The sequence below is a fragment of the Lampetra planeri genome, chromosome 16 (assembly GCF_965212315.1).
Source record: "Lampetra planeri chromosome 16, kcLamPlan1.2.h2, whole genome shotgun sequence".
NCBI lineage: Eukaryota > Metazoa > Chordata > Hyperoartia > Petromyzontiformes > Petromyzontidae > Lampetra > Lampetra planeri.
The window spans coordinates 2,273,273-2,295,926 of NC_136122.1; the positions used below are offsets into that span (position 1 = coordinate 2,273,273).

General features: G+C 44.1%; 1 protein-coding gene across 4 annotated transcripts in view; it reads right to left on the reverse strand.

Moving 5' to 3' along the window:
• LOC144722918 (leucine-rich repeat-containing protein 56-like) overlaps window positions 1–22,654 on the reverse strand; it is a 52,846-nt gene that overhangs the window by 22,006 nt on the left and 8,186 nt on the right. For 3 of the 4 annotated variants that reach the window (XM_078601337.1, XM_078601336.1, XM_078601339.1), the window contains exons 3-8: window positions 15,931–16,018; window positions 13,795–13,855; window positions 11,446–11,542; window positions 7,706–7,903; window positions 4,982–5,165; window positions 472–693 (exon numbers count right to left, since the gene is read on the reverse strand). In XM_078601337.1, the coding sequence (XP_078457463.1) occupies window positions 472–693; window positions 4,982–5,165; window positions 7,706–7,903; window positions 11,446–11,542; window positions 13,795–13,855; window positions 15,931–16,018 (850 nt within the window). The remainder of the gene's footprint in view (window positions 1–471; window positions 694–4,981; window positions 5,166–7,705; window positions 7,904–11,445; window positions 11,543–13,794; window positions 13,856–15,930; window positions 16,019–22,654) is intronic. The other variant, XM_078601338.1, reaches the window with a different exon arrangement.

The window sequence follows — 22,654 nt, forward strand, 5'->3', positions numbered from 1 at the left end:
CCAACGGTGCCCCCTCCTCACGTTCGCCCGCGCGGCCCCACTCTTTTCCATTCACACCCCGACTGACTTCTCTTTCCGGTTTACCCACTTAAGGACCCCAACCTTTCACCCACGTCACCTGGCTCCACCTCCCCGTGACGTCACATCCGGAAGGTCGCTCACGCCCGCATTACAGATATATAAATGTCAAAAAAGCTGTATCATCTCCAGATTGTCTTCTGTCATTCAGAATCATAGATTCCACATGTAACTTGTCAATGCCAGCCATTTTTGATTGTTTTTCTTTGAATGCTATAGGAAAACAAATTAGCCTATACCAAAGAGACATATAGTCTGTTAACTTCTAAGAACATACGTGACAATCCAGTTTTATTTAACAATCAAATAAGTCATGCATGTCTCGTTGTGGCCAAAGAACACGTTGCATGTTCAGCAAAGTATACTGCAACAAAAGCATTTCCACTGCATTACCATGAGTGAGGTCACTGGCATCATCACTGTGCGGCGAGGAGACTCTGGACGCCGGCGTTTGTGCCCGTGAGCCCACACTGTCCTGCAGGATGGCCGTGCGGGGTCGTGTGGGGCCACCTTCATTCCTCCAGGGGAGTGACGCGCAGGCCGAGCGGGGCCGTGCAGAACGGGGCCTTGCTGTGCCTGGCCGTCCCAGCGGAGAGACGGGACTATCTCTGCCACCTGTACACAACACATTATAAGATCGCATTCATAACACACAAATTGTTTGCCACAAATTAACAACAATACCATGCTGATCTCGTCAAGGAGCATAAACCATCACGCGAACATCCGGTCATCTAAGCACACTTTCGGATGCGTTTCTGTGACCATCTGGAAGGCTCTTATATTCGTTATTAGGAAGTCACTCGAACTATAATCTAAATTTTAAATCTGGATTGAAAACCCACTTCTTTGAAACTGCCTTTTCTATCTTGATTTGAAGCTTTCGTGACTGCAGGAATCCATACTCTTTGGTTCTTTTGGTAAAGTCACGTAGGTATAAATTAAAATAAATCACGACATTTCGATTGCAACACAAGCGGTCGTCCTCAGGCGGTAAAAATATAATCCAGCAGTGGAACTGCTAAACTAGCGAGAGAGCAGTTACAACAAGGTTATATATGTGGCGATGGGCAAGCAAGCGGGGTCTGAGCTGGAAAGCAATTCCACCCCCAGACGAAAGCACCTCAGTTGTGTTAATGGGGGAGATTAGGGAGAGAGGGATTAGGGAGGGAGATTAGCATGAATGAGCTTCCGTCGCCACATAAGAGTATCGTGCCCGCATATGCGCACAACAGCAGTGTTAATGAGAGATTAGCACCATGAGAGTGCAATCCAAAGGAAGTGAGCATAAAAGTGCAATCCAAAGGGCATGTGAGCCTGGGAGGTGCAATCCAAAGGACATGTGAGCATGAGAGGTGCAATCCAAAGGACGTGAGCATGAGAGGTGCAATCCAAAGGACATGTGAGGATGAGAGTGCAATCCAAAGGACATGTGAGCATGAGAGTGCAATCCAAAAGACATGCGAGCATGAGAGTGCAATCCAAAGGACATGTGAGCATGAGAGTGCAATCCAAAAGACATGCGAGCATGAGAGTGCAATCCAAAGGACGTGTGAGCATGAGAGTGCAATCCAAAGGACATGTGAGCATGAGAGTGCAATCCAAAGGGCATGTGAGCATGAGAGGGCAATCCACAGGGCATGTAAGCATGAGAGTGTAATCCAAAGGGCATGTGAGCATGAGAGTGCAATCCAAAGGGCATGTGAGCATGAGTGTAATCCAAAGGACATGTGAGAGATCTAAGAGAGAGACACCGAGAGTCGGAAATAACAGCTGACATAGGCAGGTAGGATGGAAACATCACAGTCAGTTAAGACTTTACCTGGTTAATAACGTCCTTCCAATGATTGCTCAGTTTGTACCCATCATCTCGGTTGAAGTTGTGTCTGTGTTTATATATCTGGATGGCTTCATGAACAAATCTCTGAAGGTAGCCGGTAGGTTTGCAGAGTACCTCCGTCTTGGAAAAATCTATTTCGTATGAGCCCACAGCGTTAAAACAATGATCAGCAACATCAGAAGTATTGGTCCTACCGTGTTTCAGATCCGCCTTGTGTTCAAGAACGCGGTCCGAGACATGTCGTTTCGTTTCCCCAATGTAACTGCTGCCGCAACCACAACTCAGTTTGTAGACACCAGGGTATTGCATGTCAGGAATCACATCCTTTACATATGGGATTAAATCACGGATTTTGTGTACTGTGTTGAAACGAACCTGGATCCTGTGTTTGTTTAAGATTTTGGAAATCTTTTTGGTAACCACTGCTATGTATGGCAAAGTGATGGTTTTGGTTGGATCCTCAGAAGGTTGTCTCGCCATGGCTGGGGAGGCAGCTTTGCGGATTGTACGGTCCGAGTATCCGTTCATCCTGAGGGCTTGGTGTGCGTGCTCCAACTCACTAGCTCCAGTGAGGGAAAACAAGTATTTGATCCCCTGCTGATTTTGTACGTTTGCCCACTGACAAAGAAATGATCAGTCTATAATTTTAATGGTAGGTTAATTTGAACAGTGAGAGACAGAATAACAACAAAAAATCCAGAAAAACGCATGTCAAAAATGTTATAAATTGATTTGCATTTGAATGAGGGATATAAGTATTTGACCTCTCTGCAAAACATGACTTAGTACTTGGTGGCAAAACCCTTGTTGGCAATCACAGAGGTCAGACGTTTCTTGTAGTTGGCCACCAGGTTTGCACACATCTCAGGAGCGATTATGTCCCACTCCTCTTTGCAGATCTTTTCCAAGTCATTAAGGTTTCGAGGCTGACGTTTGGCAACTCGAACATTCAGCTCCCTCCACAAATTTTCTATGGGATTAAGGTCTGGAGAATGGCTAGGCCACTCCAGGACCTTAATGTGCTTCTTCTTGAGCCACTCCTTTGTTGCCTTGGCCGTGTGTTTTGGGTCATTGTCATGCTAGAATACCCATCCACGACCCATTTTCAATGCCCTGGCTGAGGGAAGGAGGTTCTCACCCAAGATTTGACGGTACATGGCCCCGTCCATAGTCCCTTTGATGCGGTGAAGTTGTCCTGTCCCCTTAGCAGAAAAACACCCCCAAAACATGTTTCCACCTCCATGTTTGATGGTGGGGATGGTGTTCTTGGGGTCATAGGCAGCATTCCTCCTCCTCTAAACACGGTGAGTTGAGTTGATGCCAAAGAGCTCCATTTTGGTCTCATCTGACCACAACACTTTCACCCAGTTGTCCTCTGAATCATTCAGATGTTCATTGGCAAACTTCAGACGGGCATGTATATGTGCTTTCTTGAGCAGGGGGACCTTGCGGGCGCTGCAGGATTTCAGTCCTTCACGGCGTAGTGTGTTACCAACTGTTTTCTTGGTGACTATGGTCCCAGCTGCCTTGAGATAATTGACAAGATCCTCCCGTGTAGTTCTGGGCTGATTCCTCACCATTCTCATGATCATTGCCACTCCACGAGGTGAGATCTTGCATGGAGCACCAGGCCGAGGGAGATTGACAGTTCTTTTGTGTTTCTTCCATTTGCGAATAATCGCACCAACTGTTGTCACCTTCTCACCAAGCTGCTTGGCGATGGTCTTGTAGCCCATTCCAGCCTTGTGTAGGTCTACAATCTTGTCCCTGACATCCTTGGAGAGCTCTTTGGTCTTGGCCATGGTGGAGAGTTTGGTTTCTGATTGAATGATTGCTTCTGTGAACAGGTGTCTTTTATGCGGTAACAAGCTGAGATTAGGAGCACTCCCTTTAAGAGTGTGCTCCTAATCTCAGCTCGTTACCTGTATAAAAGACACCTGGGAGCCAGAAATCTTTCTGATTGAGAGGGGTCAAATACTTATTTCACTCATTAAAATGCAAATCAATTTATAACATTTTTGACATGCGTTTTTCTGGATTTTGTTGTTGTTATTCTGTCTCTCACTGTTCAAATAAACCTACCATTAAATTATAGACTGATCATTTCTTTGTCAGTGGGCAAACGTAGAAAATCATCAGGGGATCAAATACTTTTTTCCCTCACTGTAGGTGGTGCTGTTCGGAGATGCAATGGGCCCTATGGTGTAGTGTTTTGATGAGGGAATTCTTCTGGGCTGGATGGTGGTGGGAGTCAGGCTTTAGATAGGCATCCATGTGGGCGGCTTTCCTGTAGACCGAATGTCCCAACGAGCCATCAGGTCTCTTCTCGATCAAAACATCCAGGAATGGTAGCTTGCCATCCTTTTCCACTTCCGTGGTGAATTTGATAGACGGGTGTATGGAATTGATGTGGTTGAGAAATTCGTTCAGTGCTGGCAGGCCATGTGGCCAGATGACGAACGTGTCATCTACTTATCTCTTCCACAAGGAAGGACGTAGGGTGGATGTCTGTATGGCATCTGTTTCAAATTTCTCCATGAACACATTCACTACCACTGGCAATAAGGGAGAACCCATTGGGGTAGCCTCATTTTGTTTGTAGAATGTATCATTCTAGGTAAAGTATGTGTTGGTAAGACAGAGCTTTACCAAGTTCAGCAGTTCCACTGCTGGATTATATTTTTTCCGCCTGAGGATGACCGCTTGTGTTGCGATCGAAACGTCGTGATTAATTTTATTTTATACCTACGTGACTTTACCAAAAGAACCAAAGAGTATGCTTTTTTTATTTAGTTTATTGTCCTTCTCCCGCACCTCCGATTAGTGCGGATGGCTACATACGGCGGAAAAGAGGTTCAACATACATACTTCCTAATCGCCTTTGAAACCATTAACTAACAAGACTTTAAAAACATTAACTCACTACTACTGGTATCATTTTTTTTCTGATCTCATGAAGCGGTGTTGGTTCCACAGTCCCACAGCTCACCAATGCAAACTTGAAAATATGAATGCAAAAGCTCTCAGTGTTGGCTAATAGCTCAAGGCAAAGGAACAGCTCACCCAGCCCGTGCCCCAGGCACAGGGTGGCCGCATCGTCCACGATTGCATCTCGTACTAGCAGCCAGTCGGTGCCAGTAGTGGCAGCTGCGGGCAAGGCGTGGCGCTCGTTCGCTGGGCGATCGTCCAGCACAGAGAGCTGGGGCAGGAGGTCGAGCACTGCGCGGCGGTACTCATAGCTGGGGTCCTGCGGCGGACAGCAGGGACAAACGCATGTAAAAAGATCTCATATTTAGCCTTCAACAAATTTGGGGCAAGTGTGGCTTCCCAGCACCTATAAACTAGAAACTCAACTTTTTATATTACCAGGTAAGGCCCACAGAGCTGTATAGCTCTTTTTTAGAAGCGACCTGGCCACAAATGATATCTGAACGAAGTGGCTTATCACGTGGAAATTTATATCAGCCAAATACTCTAAAACGCATGTTTCTAAATGTGGAGGGAAAAAATGGAGGACCAGTAGAAAAGCCACGCAACCACGGGGAGAACATGCAAACTCCAAATACACAGGCATCAGGGACGGGATAGAACCCACAACCTCCTGTATACCAGGCGAGATAGTAACATTTTGCCACTGTGGCACCCACCTACGAAGGCCGACACAGCACACAACATGCCCGGCCACCTTTATACTCCATAGATGATGTTTCTACAGCACACAAGGTACTCATAAAAAACATGCTTTTAAGAGTATTTGGCTGCTTTCGATTTCCCCATGATACGCCACTTTGTTGAGCTATCATTTGCGACCAAGTCGCTTCTAAAATAGAGCTATATAGCTGAGTGGGTTTTCCCTGGTAAAATAACAAATAGTTTAGTTGAATTGTTATAGTAAATTTTTTTTTTTCGATTTAAAGCTTTCGTGACTGCAGGGATTCATCATCTTGGTTCTTTCGGTAAAGTCACGTAGAAGGGAAGTAATGAAATAATAAAAATAAAACATAATAAAATAATTTTCACGACGTTTCGGCCACAATGCAAGCAGCCGTCCTCAGGTGAAGACCAGGTCTGTCGGGGAGACAGCGTCTGAATGAAACACCACCACGCTTGGAGCGTATATTTAAGCTGGGTTGGAAGGGGGGAAGGGCGCCTTGAAAAAAAAATTGCATATCAAGAGGAATTTAGCATATTTATGGGAAATGCAGGAATGTGATTAGTACTACTTGTGAAATGCGTAGGAGGTGGGCGGGGGGTTTCAAAGTCATATTATGCCCGTGCATTATGCAGGATTAGCAGCATCAAAGGGAGGGGGTAGGGGTAGCATTAATAAAGGGAAGGAATGTTAATAGTATGTAGCTGCAGTAACTAAACAACCACGTAAAAAAACTAAAGTATAAACTACATAGTATCATCAGTATACTAAATATACTCTCCAATAAGCTGAGCTACTAACAGTAAGTAATACATTACAATTCTATGTCGCAAAATATATAATATGCTTCCAGCTAAACTTTTTTCCTTAACATCACACGGGTCTATCCCGTACTATATGCTGCCATAGACAAACCCACCATTAAATTACGCACTGTATTACTATACACCACCCTATACCTGTTATAAATCAGTGGGCTCACATGACATTGACTTCTCCAAGACAGAGGTTCTCTGCAAGCCATCTGGCTACCATGAGAGATTCGTTCATGAGGTGATCCACATATACAAACACAGAGACAATTTCAACCGAGAAGATGGATTCTGGCTCAGCAATCATTGGAAGGACGTAATAAACCATTTCGGATCTTAACTGATTGTGTTCACGTTTACGGTGACTTTCAGACCGCGTTCCACTCACTGGCATTGACTATATATCTTGTTTTCTCCGCAGGGAATGGATTCTTTGCTCCTATGGCAGCATATAGTACGGGATAGACCCGTGTGATGTTAAGGAAAAAAGTTTAGGTGGAAGCATATAATATTTTTGGCGACATAGAATTGTAATGTATTACTTACTGTTAGTAGCCCAGCTTATTGGAGAGTATATTTAGTATACTGATGATACTATGTAGTTTATACTTTAGTTTTTTTACGTGGTTGTTTAGTTACTGCAGCTACATACTATTAACATTCCTTACCTTTATTAATGCTACCCCTATCCCCTCCCTTTGATGCTGCTAATCCTGCATAATGCACGGGCATAATATGACTTTGAAACCCCCCGCCCACCTCCTACACATTTCACAAGTAATACTAATCACATTCCTGCATTTCCCATAAATATGCTAAATTCCTCTTGATATGCAAATTTGTTTGTCAAGGCGCCGAGCCCCCCTTCCAACCCAGCTTAAATATACGCTCCAAGCGTGGTGGTGTTTCATTCAGACGCTGTCTCCCCGACAGACCTGGTCTTCACCTGAGGACGGCTGCTTGCGTTGTGGCCGAAACGTCGTGAGAATTATTTTATTATGTTTTATTTTTATTATTTTATTACTTCCCTTCTACGTGACTTTACCGAAAGAACCAAGAAGATGTTATAGTTTAATTTAAGGCAGGGTCAACCAAGGGAAGGCTCAAGACCGTTTTCGGATATCCAGCAGTGATGTTAGCCATGAGTGCGACTCAAACTTGGGTCGCAAGGTTCACAGTGCACAAACCCCTACCCCGTGTAACCACGGTGTCAAGTAGTGGTTAGTGCACTGACATAGCCGAGCACTCATGCTGGGCCACGACACCACCCCAATACAAAATGTTAAGTGAGCATTATGATGATGCAGTGGAGCAAGTCGGCACCTGCGGGGCATTAGGGGAGGCGCGGGAGCAGACAGGGTTTCCCTCGAGCGTGAGGCAGGCGAGGTGTGGGCAGAGTGCCAGCGCGTGCACCTGTGCCATATCCTCCACACCATTCCCCTCCAGATCCAACACCTCCAGCTCCTCCAGCAGGCTCAGGGGGCCCAGCTCATGTGCTCCATTATAGGCAATGTATAGCTCCTGGTACCGGGACAAAAGGAAAGTGTGGGTGAAGTGGGGGGGGCAAAACTTCTTCTATCGTATGGCTGATGTAAATGAAGAGCAACAACTACGATTTCACATTCAGGTGGTCAAGCCAGATAGCCTCGTCAGGAGTATTAGCAGAGTGTATCACTATAATGTCGGCTTCATATTTGTGGATCGGGCACTGCATCGTTCCATGTTCTATGGTCTGTTCTGGATGACCAGTGTGTGAAGTCCAGGCCTTCAACGCACTCAATCCATCGCTGACATCTGGCTGGGTTTAACCAGGCTGGATTGTGTGAGGAGCTCACAAATCCTTGAAAGATCTGGACAAGGTCCCATCGGTGAGCTCTTCTAGCAGGCAAGGTTGCGTTGGCTGGGTCATGTAGCCCACATGCCCAGCCACCACATGGTTAAACAGCTTTTGTTCGGCCAGAAAGAACGAGCTAAACGGGCGCGGCACGGGGTAGAGAAGAGATTGAGTGATGTGGTACAAGAGCATGTGGAGCTGAGTGGACTTGCCGATGACTGGTACCAGTGGTGTCATAATCGGCCTCTGTGGAAGGACGCTATTGGGCACTTAGAGGCAGTCGCCCTCCAGCAACATCGGAGGGCAGAGAAGCGATGCTCACAACAACGAGCGGAGTGCCGGGTGACTAAAACAAAGGGGGCACAGGTGGTGCATTGACTAGTCATCTCAGTCGGCCAACCCATGGCACCTGGGTCTGTCCCGTGACCTCCTGCCAGCAGGCGTTCGACACGCCTTAACGTGCACATAGTGGCGAATGGCGTCACTTAGTGGCAAATGGCGGTTATTGTGTGTAGACTAGTCCACCTTTGTTTTTGTGTGCGTGTGTGTATGTTTGTGGGGAGGGGTAGTGCAGCGGTTAGCACGCTGCGCTACAAACCTGATGATCCGAGTTTGATTCCCGCTCACGGCCAACATCAGTGATGATTATCTGAACCGGTCCTGGACCTCCTGTATATCGACTGAGCCTCAAATAAGTATCTGGTGTGATATGTAAACATCACCATTGGGGAGACAAAGGCGACCGGGCGTGGTGCTGGCCACCCACCCCCTCGTGTGCTGTTCTGGCCTTCATAGGTGTTCGCTAACAGCACTTGCCCAAACAGTCTGTTAAGACAATACAGGGGATCTTTGTCTTTGTGCGTATGTCAAGTTCAGGCCTAGCCTAATGCACGGGAAACAAACATTAGGAAGTGACTGCTTTCTATTCACAATTCATGTTAAAACGTTTCGTAGTATTCATAAACAATTGGATACAGTATATGTTATATTAGTCTAATAATGGGTAGTGCTATGGTAGATATTCTATGAAATAATCATCGGAAGTGGAGAGTGTATATACAGCGATAAGATACAGGTAACGATAGAAAATGGATGATAGCACGATACAGTACTAAAATAAAAAGGTAGGGGAGGCACAACTATTTCTGGCTATGGGAGTTTATCTTGATTTTGGGGGAAAATTGTTCAGTTTCCGACATATGGAAAATTCGGGTTAGGGATTGTTCTCTGAAACCTAACCCTTCTGTAACCCGGGGACTGTCTGTAGTTTGTCACAGACACTGAAGTGGGAAACTGGGTGGTAGTTTTTATTATCCGATGCATCTCTGCTGGGTTTAAGATTGGCTATAATCTTAGCTGCTTTCCACTCTTTTGGTACCACACCTAAGGAAAGTGGCTAGCCATTTTCATGCTCATGCTCCAAAGTTATTGATGAATTCTGGATAAATCCCATCGAAACATACGGCTTTCCCAGGTTTCATTTAAGCAATATGAGCGTTTACTTCCCTCCATTGAGACAAGACCCGAGAATGTGGATGTTTGTTGGCAACAGCCGAGTCTGATAGAGTTATTTTATAAACATACCATCTTGTTTTTTGTTTATCAGTGGACATTAATTGCTGATTAGCTGTCTGGCAATGCTGTCAGGGTTGACTTGGGGAGATTTGTAAGTTGGCGTCACTACTGCTCCCAGCAGCCTTAGTAGGCGCCAAGCTTTTCAGCTCATTTATGTAGAATCAAGCGCCTCTACTGTTTCACGCCTGTCTTCTTGGCGAATTCAGTGACCCAAGCAAGGTGTTTGTGATCTCCTGTTTCTGGTCAGCATTACATTGGCGGAAAAGTTGTCCGCTTCCTGCATCACAGAGCAGGTGCTGGCCTTCTGTCGCTGTCCCTGATTTCAGTTGTTCACCTGCTCGATCATTGGCATTGTAGTCCCACAGGGTGCTATTGAAGTCGCCAGTATAGATGGTAGGGTGGCTTGGTGGTGGTCGCATTGGACACGGCCATTCCATACATTCAGGCTTGTAGATGTTGACCACTATTAAGTCGTGAATTTGTATGGCGATATAGTGTGGTGACTTTTTGGGCACGACCTATACCGAGTACTTCAGGTTAGTCTTTACGCGTGTAGCAAGGCCATCTTTCGGATGATGGCTTGCGGAAATGAGGGTGCAACCATTTAAATTAATCACTCAATAAAACACCGTGTAATTGAACACTGCTATGATCCAAGCTTCCAGCCCTGGGTATGTGTATCTCTTGTTCTGGGGGCTCACAATGGCCATGTCAGAGATGTTGAGGATGCACCATTAAGATTCAACATTACTGCCCCCTAAACATTTACAATACTTGGTCAAAAAAAAATACCAGTATTAAGTCTCTTTTTTTGCTTGCTGGACATTCGAGATAAAAAATATATTGATGTTGACCCGAGTCAGACAGCTTCTCTTAAAAAGTCCACAATATTCTTGGGATATGTCTAGAGAACATTTGGAGTGTAGCTTTCGACGAAGACTCCTGTCAGTTGGCTACTCTAGTAAGTAGTGCCTGTGGCTTTTCTGACTGAGTCTCATCTTAGTAGTAGCTCATGTTGCTTGCAGTTGTGTATTAAACAGTTGGAGACAGGTGCTCTCCGGAAATGAGCTGAGAGGTTCTGTGGTTGTGGTAAAACTCTTTTGCAACATGGATCTACTGCCAGCAGCGATGTTATTTGAGTCTACTGGCAGAATATATATACGCTAGCAGAGCAGATGCTTTGACTTTGTGGTCTGGCACGATTGTTCTGCACAGCTGGCCACTAATTGTCTGATGTCCAGGGGTGTGATGCCAGCCAAGAGGTAGAGATTGTTTACATTGGTAGGCTTGAGACAGCCATTGATGCTTCTGCAGCATTCATTTAACACTAGATACATTTATTTTTCATGTACAAACCTCTCTCACGTAGGGCAAACATTATCTGATGCTGAGTAGTAGAGCCAGCATGGCTGACCTGAATGTAGATGCATTTGCTCCTCATTATGTGTTGGCCGGTTTCCAGATGATATTGTGTGAGCTTGTCTTCGCCGTGGATTTTTGGGCCTTCAAGCTGACAAGATGTCATGACTGCGTCTGGAGCCTAAAACAGGCTATGTTACTGTGAGCAATCTTGTTTGAACAGTGAACTAAGGGGGAATATGGAAAAATCGAAAATGCACACTCAAGGTATCGCGCATCACATCATTATTCCCACCCTGAGGTTGGGGAGGGAGGAGAGTCCATGGAGGTCGACGAGACTACAGCGGCACATCCACAGCACCTGCAGGTGTCTCAGGGAGCCTCCCAAATCCCTGCAACAGCACAACCACACACCAGCACCAACATACAGAAAAAAACGAACGCGGTTTAATTTAAGGTGTGTTTCAACCATACACTCTTTACTTGATGAGGTCTGTTTTCCAAAACACGGGGGTGATGTTTCAGCTATGTGCAGTTTGACGTTGCTAAGATTGTTGTTAGATAGGCTTGTGAGAGGTGAGAGTGCTGCATCCATTGGAAGGTACTATGGTGTGAATGAATCGACTGTGAGAACTATTGACCATGTATGTTTTATATTTTTTGTGTATATTTTTTTCGTGTAAAAATGTAACACATTCCTAATATGCTCACGCGCAATGCAAATGTTCACACACATTGTCGCATACATCTAGCCAACCACTCGTTCAGGACGTCAGTCATACGGAAGCCTAGATGGCAAATCATTAAAGTTCAAGTGACAGTGGTATCAGTGGTATGGGTGAGCGTCTGGCTGGTAATTCAGTGTCAGGGGGCGAGCATTGGGTGTGAGTGCCGCGGTGCGGCAAGAGTAATGGAGATGGGGATTTTGTGTTAAAGTGAAATTGAAAGGGTGTACACACAAAATAAATTGGGAGTGAATCAGCATCCTTAATAACAATTAAGGTAGAAATCATATAGAATTAGTTAGGGGCTGATATTTTTGTACCCAGAAACACAACGCCTAATTTTCCCATGAGGTCTATTATTTAGTGAATGTGATTTTGTCCAACATGGAATATTCCAGGAATGTAACCCCGTATTTGACAAAGTTTTCCTGTAATGGTTAACACAACAATGCATTGTTGAATCATATTGGTACAAGCTTGATTACCATTGCAACTAAAAAAAGTATTGCAAGTCTTGTGTTGATGAATAATGTAGTGTTTTGAAGTGATATACCACTTCAATTACCCTATCTGACTTTAATATTTTTAGAAGGCTTAACATTATTCATTGATTTTTCCGAGGATTTTTTTTTCATCTTAGTTGAGCCTTAGGAATGTGAAACTTTCATCACTGGTTCAGCATCATTCGAATACCATCCTACACTTGAGCAGGAAGAAATTTAGAATGCAGTTGTCAAGTCAAGATATGTTGGATTGTGCCCAGTCTAGTCAATAGTCAAGTTAGTGTAGTGGGTGTTGATAGCGTTATACGCGGTCACCGCTACTTACCTGGTGTAGCGCCAGCCATGGGTCAACAGGGGGCGAGAGCGAGTACGGTCTGTATTAAGTAACGACGTTAGGCCAGGGAACCAGAGGTCGCAAACGGGTTTTGATTCCTTACCCGTACCCGTACCCGGCTGCACCAGGGTCGCAAACGGGTACCCGTACCCGTACCCGGCCGTACCCGTACCCTACCCGTACCCGGCCGGGTATGGATATCGGGTACCTGATTGCGACCTCTGGGATGAAGCCATGTTGCAGGCGCGGGTGGGTTGATTCTAGGAACTTGAATTGTGAGAAGAAACAAGACGTTGGGAAATGAGTGACAAACAGTTACTCACCAGTGACTCACGGTCTACCCGTACCCATACCCGGCCGCACCAGGGTCACAAACGGGTAGCCGGGTATCGGGTAGGGTACGGGTATCGGGTACCCGGTTGCGACCTCTGCAGGGAACCCAGAGGGCGGTTGGGAACCGGAGGTATACACCCCAGGCCCCCAGTGGGGGCTGGGGGATTACACAATAGTCAAGGTCCCTCCAGAAGGTTCCAGAGAGTAGGCGTGGCCAGGGGCGGAGTGACCCTGGGAGCTGTATATAAGGCGGACCCCCCTGAATGGGTTTGCCAGTCGTCGTCAAGCTGAAGACCCAAAGAGCCAGCCTAGAATAGGACCCTGGGAACCCCCGGACCCGCCGTCCTTCTAAGGGCCGGAACTGAGTGGGCGAGTGGTCGGACCCTGGGAACCCCCGGACCCGACGTTCTTCTAAGGACCGGGACCGAGCGGGCCAGTGGCCGGGACCCGAGGACCTTGGCTGGGTCGGGTCAGCTAGCCTCCCCTAGGTCCCCTTAGCCGGAGGGCTGATATAGAGGAAGTGGTCCCAGTGAGTAGCACACACTAGCCCGGAGGCTATACCTTCCCAGGGTATCGGGTGGAGGGGCCGATACCCCTTGTGCTAGGGACCTCGTGTTATAGTCTTTACTGTTACATAAACGTGTTGCCTCCAGAAGAAGACTGTGTTTCCATCATTACCACTACAATAGCAAGAGAGTTTATGTGAACAGCCTGGTTGGTGCAGCATAGTGGGTGTGATGTTCGTGTACCTCATGCAGCTGATGGTGCTGTTGTTGAGCTTGAGGTGCAGTAGCCCAGGCAGATGAGCACCTGAGCAAGATGACATTGGGGATCAGTCTCAGGTATGAGTGAGCAATACTGGGACTAAAAGCTGTATAGTCCCAGAGAGTTAGCCCTCAAGACATTAAGGCTTTTCACATGGGTAAAGAAAGGTCAATCTGATGCATAAGTGGTGATTAAAATACAATCCACACTGCAACGATGGCAAACTTCAATCAACAGTAGACAGTCAACAGTCGCCCCTTATATTCACCTTCTGGCCAGGCAACAACATTTCATTCTGCATCCAATGATGTTCTTTGACTGAATAGGAAATCTCTTTTCTCATGACAGAAGAATATCAACTAATGTCGTAGAAATTGTGATCTTTTCTTAGGTGTGACACTAGTAATAGCAAATTGAATTTGCTGACAAACATCATGTTTGCTGACATGGTGATGATTTTGTTTATTTGGTTGTGTGAATGTGGATTTTGTGTCTATCTCAGCACAGCCAATGCAAAATAGCAACCTGTTATATAGGTGTGTGCTATTAATGTACTGTAATGTGTTTTCATTATCAAGTTTAGTTTTACAAAAGCAGTCCAACCAGTTCTCATCTACCACTTAATTTAATCATTTTGCTCTTGGCTTGCCTTCAGTAACTGCCCTATAAATACATTATCTAATGTGTTTTCCAGCTGCGTCCCTTTTGACAGCTACCTTAAATTGTTTATAAAAAAAATCCACATATCAATGTACCAAGAGAAAATGTTTCAACCAATGTATATTGCCTATGATAAATGGATTAAAAAGATGGACATTGAATATGAAACAAAAGCCAAAAGTGCACAGTGAATCATGGAGAAGTGCATTCTTGGAATCACACTGAGCCACAGAAAGAGCAAAACTTGGAAAAGAGTGCATACATGTTTGAGATTATGTTTGGCTACAGTAATGTAGAAAATGTTGACCAAGTTGGTGCAACGGGGGGTTTCTTAATATAAGGATGCTTTTGATGGTGCGAAAGCTATGAAGACATATGTAGTGACTGTGATTGTCACGGTGTGGTGCCGGACTTACGAAGCCACGACGGATAACGTGTTGGCATTATGTGTAGCCCGCTTACTGGGGGAAGTACCAGCCCAAGCGGGGCTTGGGTGAGCACTGGTCAGGGCGGAGGCACCACGTACAGTGTGCGGTGCGGGCTCCCGGTGAGGGAGCGAGAGGGAGTGTCAGCCAGCCAGGGTTACGTTGGGGCATGATACGCTGGTTACCTGCCGACACGTGACCGGATGATATTGGAGGGGGGCACTGGTAGACGGGGGCCACTGGCCGGTTACGTGGTATAAAAGAGCTCTCGGGGAGCCTTCGGGAAAGAGTTCGACACATCTAGCAGGCAGGCGGGGTGAGGGGCGGAGCCAGCCCCAGCCCAGGCCAATATAACGGGGGCCCCGTGAGCGGCTCGGCGTTCTTCGTGTTGCGGGTGATGAAGATCCACATCGGGTAAAACAAGCCTCTAGCCACGAGGTCCGGGACCCAGCTTGTGGTCCGGGCCGGGATAGCGAACCGTGTCTAGTTCTGCCGTAGCGTGACTAGATGAGCATTCAACACCCAAGTGTAGGTTGTGTTATGTTATTTTGAGTTACTGAATAAATAGTGTTGCTCCAAGACAACGTCTGGAACTCAATTGGACTCACTTCACATACATAGGAAAGATGCTTTTCAATCTTGACCAAAAGGAGTTATAGACCAATAATGGTGTCTAAAATAACTTTGTTCAAATAAGAGAAACTCTGGATCGGTTTTATTTCTTCGTCCCATCATGTGGGTGTGGACCATTAGACGAACGGTATTACATTGCCTGGCATTGTAGGCAAGGACCATTATTCATGAATGCTGTGGGTCCCAAATCACATTCAGCATAACACAGATTTTTTTTTTACAAAATGCACTACTGGGAACATTGGTCGAGAACGCAGATTGGCTGATGGACTCTATATTGGAGGACAAAGAATGGTTTCCTGTTTTATTTATTTTCATTTTATTACTTCCCATAAACTCCCCAAGATGGTAATGCTTTCTCGATGGTGTTGTTGGATGTGCATTTGTGATGGATGCACCAACCAAAGTTCCCCAGGCTGCTCTCACGTATGTCCACACACATCTCCAGAGTGGACACCTCCTGCAGATTCTCCTGTCCCGTCAATGCTTTCTGCAGAAGACAAATTTCAGTTAGCTCACGTTATGATTTCCATTTAATTAGGTGTGTAAGCAATGACTGTCATCAATAACCATTGAGGTCTGGTTCGTGAATGAAGCAGGTCAAAGCTGAGATGCGCATGAGACACACATCCCTTTGTGGCAATTGTGTCTGTATATAAGACATACTATTACTAATGTACATTTTTATTATTTATTATGATGTTTGTTTACCAAGAAAGCCTCACTTGAGTTGCACGATTCTTTTTCAAGAGGGTCCTGCCAAATGTTTTCAGTAGGGGGCGATGTTGCTACCGTGTGTAATCTCAATTGAGTAATTTGCAGGTCATTTTTAGCATTGCAATATTTGTCCAATACCAGTTACATTGTGTGTTTTTTAGCTACCCACAAATTGCTTTTGAGGCCTTCCATCATGTGATATGATGTCCTGCTGAGGGAACTCTGGAAGAATGTGACATGACTCACCCGCTGTGCATTCGCTGCTTGTTTGTAGAGGTTCGTGGTTCTAGACCAGACATGGGTCGTATACGGCCCGTTGGGCTTTTTAATCCGGCCCGCCGAACTTGTCCAAATATTACTATTGAATAAAATTTTACCTTCCTCCTGTAATGCCCCCATTTCCCCCAATAGATGGCGCACTTTGACTGGGAGTGTGGTGTACAGTAGAACATCTGGTCACGACCATAATTCGTTCCATAACTTTGGTCGCAACCGGTTTGGTCGTGACTCGAACCTAATTTCCCCAATGGATTGTATGTAAATACGATTAATCCATTCCAGACTCCTACGAACTGTATATAAATATTGTTTTCTCAAGATTATTAAGCACAAAAATAGTTAATTATGCCATAGAATTCAGTGTAATAGTATACTAAATGTAAAAACATTGAATAACACTGAGAAAACCTTGAACAACAGAGAAAACTAACATTGCCGCATCAAGGTTTAGAATCGTTCAATAAGATGATTGTTTCGTCTGCTACATCAGTCGGTCGATTTTGAGAGAGAGAGAATATTCGTATGAGCAATTCATGTTTCTATTGAAAGTAAGTTAACAGTAATATTTGGGTATAGTATTGTTTTTGGAAGCATTCACCGTAATATCGTATGAACGTTTACTTCACCGCATCATCGTATGAATGATGCGAGAAGAGATTAACGGGTTCTTATGTTAGCGATTTACGTACTCGGCGCTTTCGCTCTCTAAATTACGGCTTGAATGAGGGGGAGGGGTATGACTACACTCACAAAATTAATATCTTACTAGGAATTTTATATAACAAAAGTTATATATCTTCTTGGTTCTTTCGGTAAAGTCACGTAGAAGGGAAGTAATAAAATAATAAAAATAAAACAATAAAATAATTCTCACGACGTTTCGGCTACAACGCAAGCACCTGAAGACGGCTGCTTGCGTTGTAGCCGAAACGTCGTGAGAATTATTTTATTTTTTTATTTTTATTATTTTATTACTTCCCTTCTACGTGACTTTACCGAAAGAACCAAGAAGATGAATCCCTGCAGTCACGAAAGCTTTAAATCGAAAAGTTATATACATAACTGTTACGCTTTGTGTAATTCAACAAAACAAACAAAACTTAACTCCGAGTTCTCTCCGAGTTTCACGAGTCCGTTCTAGACCCCACAGTTTTTTAAAGAGTTTTAAGCACAGAAAACATAATTAAAGTTTGAAAAATCATTAATTATACAAACTTTTCAATAATTTCCTTCTTCACTTCGATTTAAATTTTCTTTAAAACCTTCTCACCAACATTACCATTCATTACCACTTTCTTCGAAGGCAAGTTTGCAAAAGAATGCATGGTACAGACAGCAGACATCTTGTGTCCGGAGATCAAAAGCAAATTTGAAAAAGTCAGTTTATCACGCAGGACTGTGACTCGCCGTGTGGAACTGATTGATAAAAATATAGCCAGTCAATTAAACTAAAAGTCTGATTCCTTTGAATAATATTCACTAGCACTGGATGAAAGTACGGACGTAAAAGACACTGCTCAGCTCCTCATTTTTATCCGAGGCATTGACGACAGTTTTGCGATAACAGAGGAGTGTTTGACCATGGAGTCCCTGAAAGGAACAACGCGGGGAGAGGACTTGTATAACCAGGTATCTGCTGTCATCGAAAGAATGACGCTACTTGGAGTAAACTTGTCAATGTCACAACGAATGGATCGCCAAATTAAACTGGAAAAAATGTTGGGCTGCTGAAAAGAATCCAGGATAAAGTGAAAGAGGAAAAGCCTGTCCAGGATCTTATTTTCCTTCACTGCATCATCCATCAGGAATCCCTGTGTAAGTCTGTATTGCAGCTTAATCATGTCGTGAATCCAGTCGTAAAACTTGTGAACTTTATACGAGCAAGGGGACTTCAGCACCGTCAGTTTATTACGTTCCTGGAGGAAACTGATGCGGATCATCAGGACTTGCTGTACCACTCTCGTGTCCGCTGGTTAAGTTTGGGGAAAGAGTTACAACGAGTGTGGGGGCTAAAAGAGGACATCATCACATTTTTGGAGTTGATGGGGAAATCTGACGAATTCCCTGAGCTAAGCGACAAGAACTGGCATAGTGACTTTGCGTTTGCTGTGGACATATTTTCACACATGAATGAGCTGAATGTGAAACTGCAGGGGAAAGATCAGTTTGTTCACGACATGTACAAACATGTGAAAGCCTTCAAATCCAAGCTCACTTTGTTCTCCGGACAAATTGCGAACAAATCTTTTGCTCATTTCCCCACACTTGCCATGCAGGAAGAGGCACCGCGAAACGCAAAAAAAATATAGCAAATCACTTGAGGACCTGCATGGAGAATTCTGCCGTAGGTTCTCTAATTTCGAAAACATTGAAGTCACTTCAGTTGGTGTCCTGTCCCCTGTCACAAGACCCCGAAACAGCACCACAGGAGCTGCAGTTGGAACTGATAGATCTTCAGTCTGACTCTGTCCTAAAGGAGAAGTTAAACTGAATGACTTTTATGCTTCACTTAACAGAGCCACGTTTCCAAACCTCCGGAGGACTGCACAGAAGATACTGACTTTGTTTGGCTCGACTTATGTGTGTGAGCAGACAATTAGCGTCATGAACGCCAACAAAGCCCGTCACAGATCAAAGTTAACGGATCAGCACCTCAGATCTATCCTGAGAATTGCCACAACCAAAATAACTCCAGACTTGGATGCACTGGCAAAAATGGGAGACCAACAACACTGTTCCCACTGAAACGGAAAGTGATGATGTGTTGCTGCAGCGAGGTTGGAGCCAAATCTCCGACACACAGCCTACGTGGCTGCTGTAACCTGTTCATGTAGATAATAAAGAAGTTCAAGTGAGGTAATTGGTTTGGCGCAGGCCTCAGATGTTTTCATGATGTTTGATCAGTCACGTTACGACATGTTTTTGTATTGTTCATGTTCGTGCAATTTGTTAAATTGCCTTGCAAATAAATGCTTTGCTACCTGTTAAAGGCCAAATCCTTTCATGTAATGATTTTTACATGTCCTTTATATTAGTTCACACAAACACTCCATCCATATGTTCCTGGCCCGGCCCCTCTGTTAAATTTCAGAACCCATTGTGGCCCGCGAGTCAAAAAGTTTGCCCACCCCTGTTCTAGACCAATGTCCAGCTGGGTTGTAACTTCTACGGATGTATCAGAGGTCGCAAACAGGTTTTGATTCCCTACCCGTACCCGGCTGCACCAGGATCGCAAACGGCTATCCGTACCCGGCCGGGTACGGGTAGCCGGGTATCGGGTAGGGTACGGGTATCGGGTACCCGGTTGCGACCTCTGGGATGTATTGACCATGGCATATATGCAATATGCTTCACAGTGGACATTACAGTTTCCCATTCATTATTATTATAAATTAGGCCATTGTGTGGTGTAAAATTACCCATCGTAATCATCGCCCCCTGTTGGCAGACTCATGCCCACTTGCAGATGGGGTGCCCTTTTAAATGTGCCGAGATGAGATATGAAGATAAGTTGCTTGTCTTGTGTAAAGCACTCAGTGACGCTCCGACATAAAGCGTGCTTAATCAAACACAAATCATGATAATTTTTTACGCATATCTGCCACTTGACAACTTCATTGGCAGTATATAGTCATAATTTTTTTCACTATTTACAGCAAACACCGAATACTGCTTAGCCAACTCAGTAGTAATGACACGAAGGCACCAGAGCCTCGAATTCGGCTGAAACAAACAGGCCTCATGCCAGACCTTGTTTATGTTTCATTTGTCAATGGTGTTGTGCATCATGGCCATAATTTAAACCTGGATAGCACGGACAGCTGAGTAGTACCGCTACTCCCCATAACACAATCCCATTAATCGTACAAAACGGCACGTGACATTGTGCCACACTGTAAATGAGACATTGCATCGCATAACCATTAAGAGCTTTCCAAAGATTAACTAAATACGTCAATAAAGAAATTAAAGAATGAGCAAGAATCAATGCACTAGTCTTCATTTTCTCAGAAACCCCTTTAATGCATGCGCGAGACAGCCCATATTGCATTAAAACTCTGGCACAAACTGAGCAATCATTTTTCTCAGAAAGGAATGCACCATTGTGCACGCTAAGTGAATTATGTCTCCAGGGCATGGAGGAACCTGCAGCACCAGGCCACTTTCGTCACTAATCTCCCTGCTGCAACACATCCATTCTCTACCCTCAGCTTACAGCTCGCGAGTTTCCCATGTTTCTATTGTTTCAACAGGCTCAGCTGGAAGATGAAGTTTACATAACTACCATATGTGTATTCAATGCTAAAAAAAGGTTTTACCGTTTCAGGTGGAAATGCAGTGTTAATATGCTCAAACACAAAATAGACACCAATTACAAGGCATCGTAATAACTTTGAACCAGAATTATATTGCGTTGGTGTTTGCATTTGCCTTGTTCTACTCACCTTTTGGTGGCCTTTGGTCTATCACGAGTGAGACAAGCAATAAAGTAGGATTGTCTCTGGTGGAGACCAATCAGTTTCAAGGACGATGCATTCATTATTACAGAATATTAATTCGCATTTTTTACCACGTGTGGTTTCGCAGACTCGATGCCTTATAATTGGTGATATTTGGTGTTTGAACATCATTCATGAAAATTACACGTAAATGTAACTAGTAAATGAGACAATACAAACTAGACAAATAGCAATTCATTTCCTCTTCTTAGGTTTTTTCTGTATTGAATCATGACCCATAATTATGAAAATCCATCAAATCACAGGGAGAAAGGTGAAGTGTGAGATGTGAAATGTGCTGTGCTCCCTAGACACATTTGTCCCATCAGTCTAAAAGGATAATCAGGAGATCTGCGACCGAATTGTGTTGTATTAAAACAGCAAACATCACTTGGCGATAATGCAAAAAAAACACTCTTCAGCTTTTGTTGCATTCTCTTTGTCCATGTTTACAATCCATACATCGTAGCAGGTGTTATAAAAAGATTTTTCTCTTCATGAATGCTTTCATTGACAAATAAAATGAAACAGCTGAAAAATGCACAAAGATGCATGCTTGGAATTAAGAGACAGAAAGAGGAACACATGAAATAAGAGAAAACATGCAGGTTAGAGATATCATAAACATGCATTGAGATTTTTTACATTATCTTGCTGCTGTAAATTTCCACAAACGCCACTTTGTTGAGTTATCATTGATGGCCAGGTCGCTTCTGAAAAATAAGTTAATACCTTAGTGGGCTTTACCTGGTAAGATACAAAATAATTTCGTTTTATTTGTATATTGATTTGTTTACCTTTCCTATATTTTTTTATTGCTTGTTATTACACCACCCTACTCGACATTTGTGAAAAAGAGCTTGAAAGCTCATCAGATTCCTCCAGGATATATATTCTGATTCTGAATGTGAAAATAGCAGTCATCCCTCGCAAAAATTTCGCTAAAACGCAACTTATAAATTAGGGAAATAATTCGATATACGTTAATTTAAATTCGCATTTACGAAATTTAGAATCTCTCAGTTATACATTTTTTGGGGAAAAAGTCGAACCATGTCTGTCGTTTCTCCTTGCGCGCATTTCACACTGCTCCATGTGGTGTGCGTGGCCATTAAGTGAAAGTGGTAGCGGAAGAGCAAAAAGAGACCGTGAAGCAATTACCTTGGATGTAAGTACTGTGCAGTATTTTTAGTTTACAATTTCTTTTGAGAAGTATTAATAATGTATCGATTGTGTTTTGTGACTTTCTGACCTGCCCTGACTGGACATCTGTGAAAAAAGAGCTTTACAGCTCATCAGATTCCTCCAGTATAAATAAATATTATGATTCTGAAAAAAAATCTCGATGTGCTTAAAAAAGGTTTGCTGCATTCTTAAGTGTGATTTTATTACATCTTGGGGGCTAATTTCTTTTCAGTAGGTAAGCAACTCCAATAATATAATGGAAGTCAATGGGAAAATAGGGTTCAATATATGGAATTTCACTTTATGGACAACAATCCCTCCCTTCCCTGGCCTTATTAAACTCCTTCATTAATTTTAAGCTATCCCTTTTCTTGAACGTGTGGTTAGTGTACCCCATGCAATTTGATGTTATATTTCTGTGTTACTTGCCAGTGTTACTTGAATGG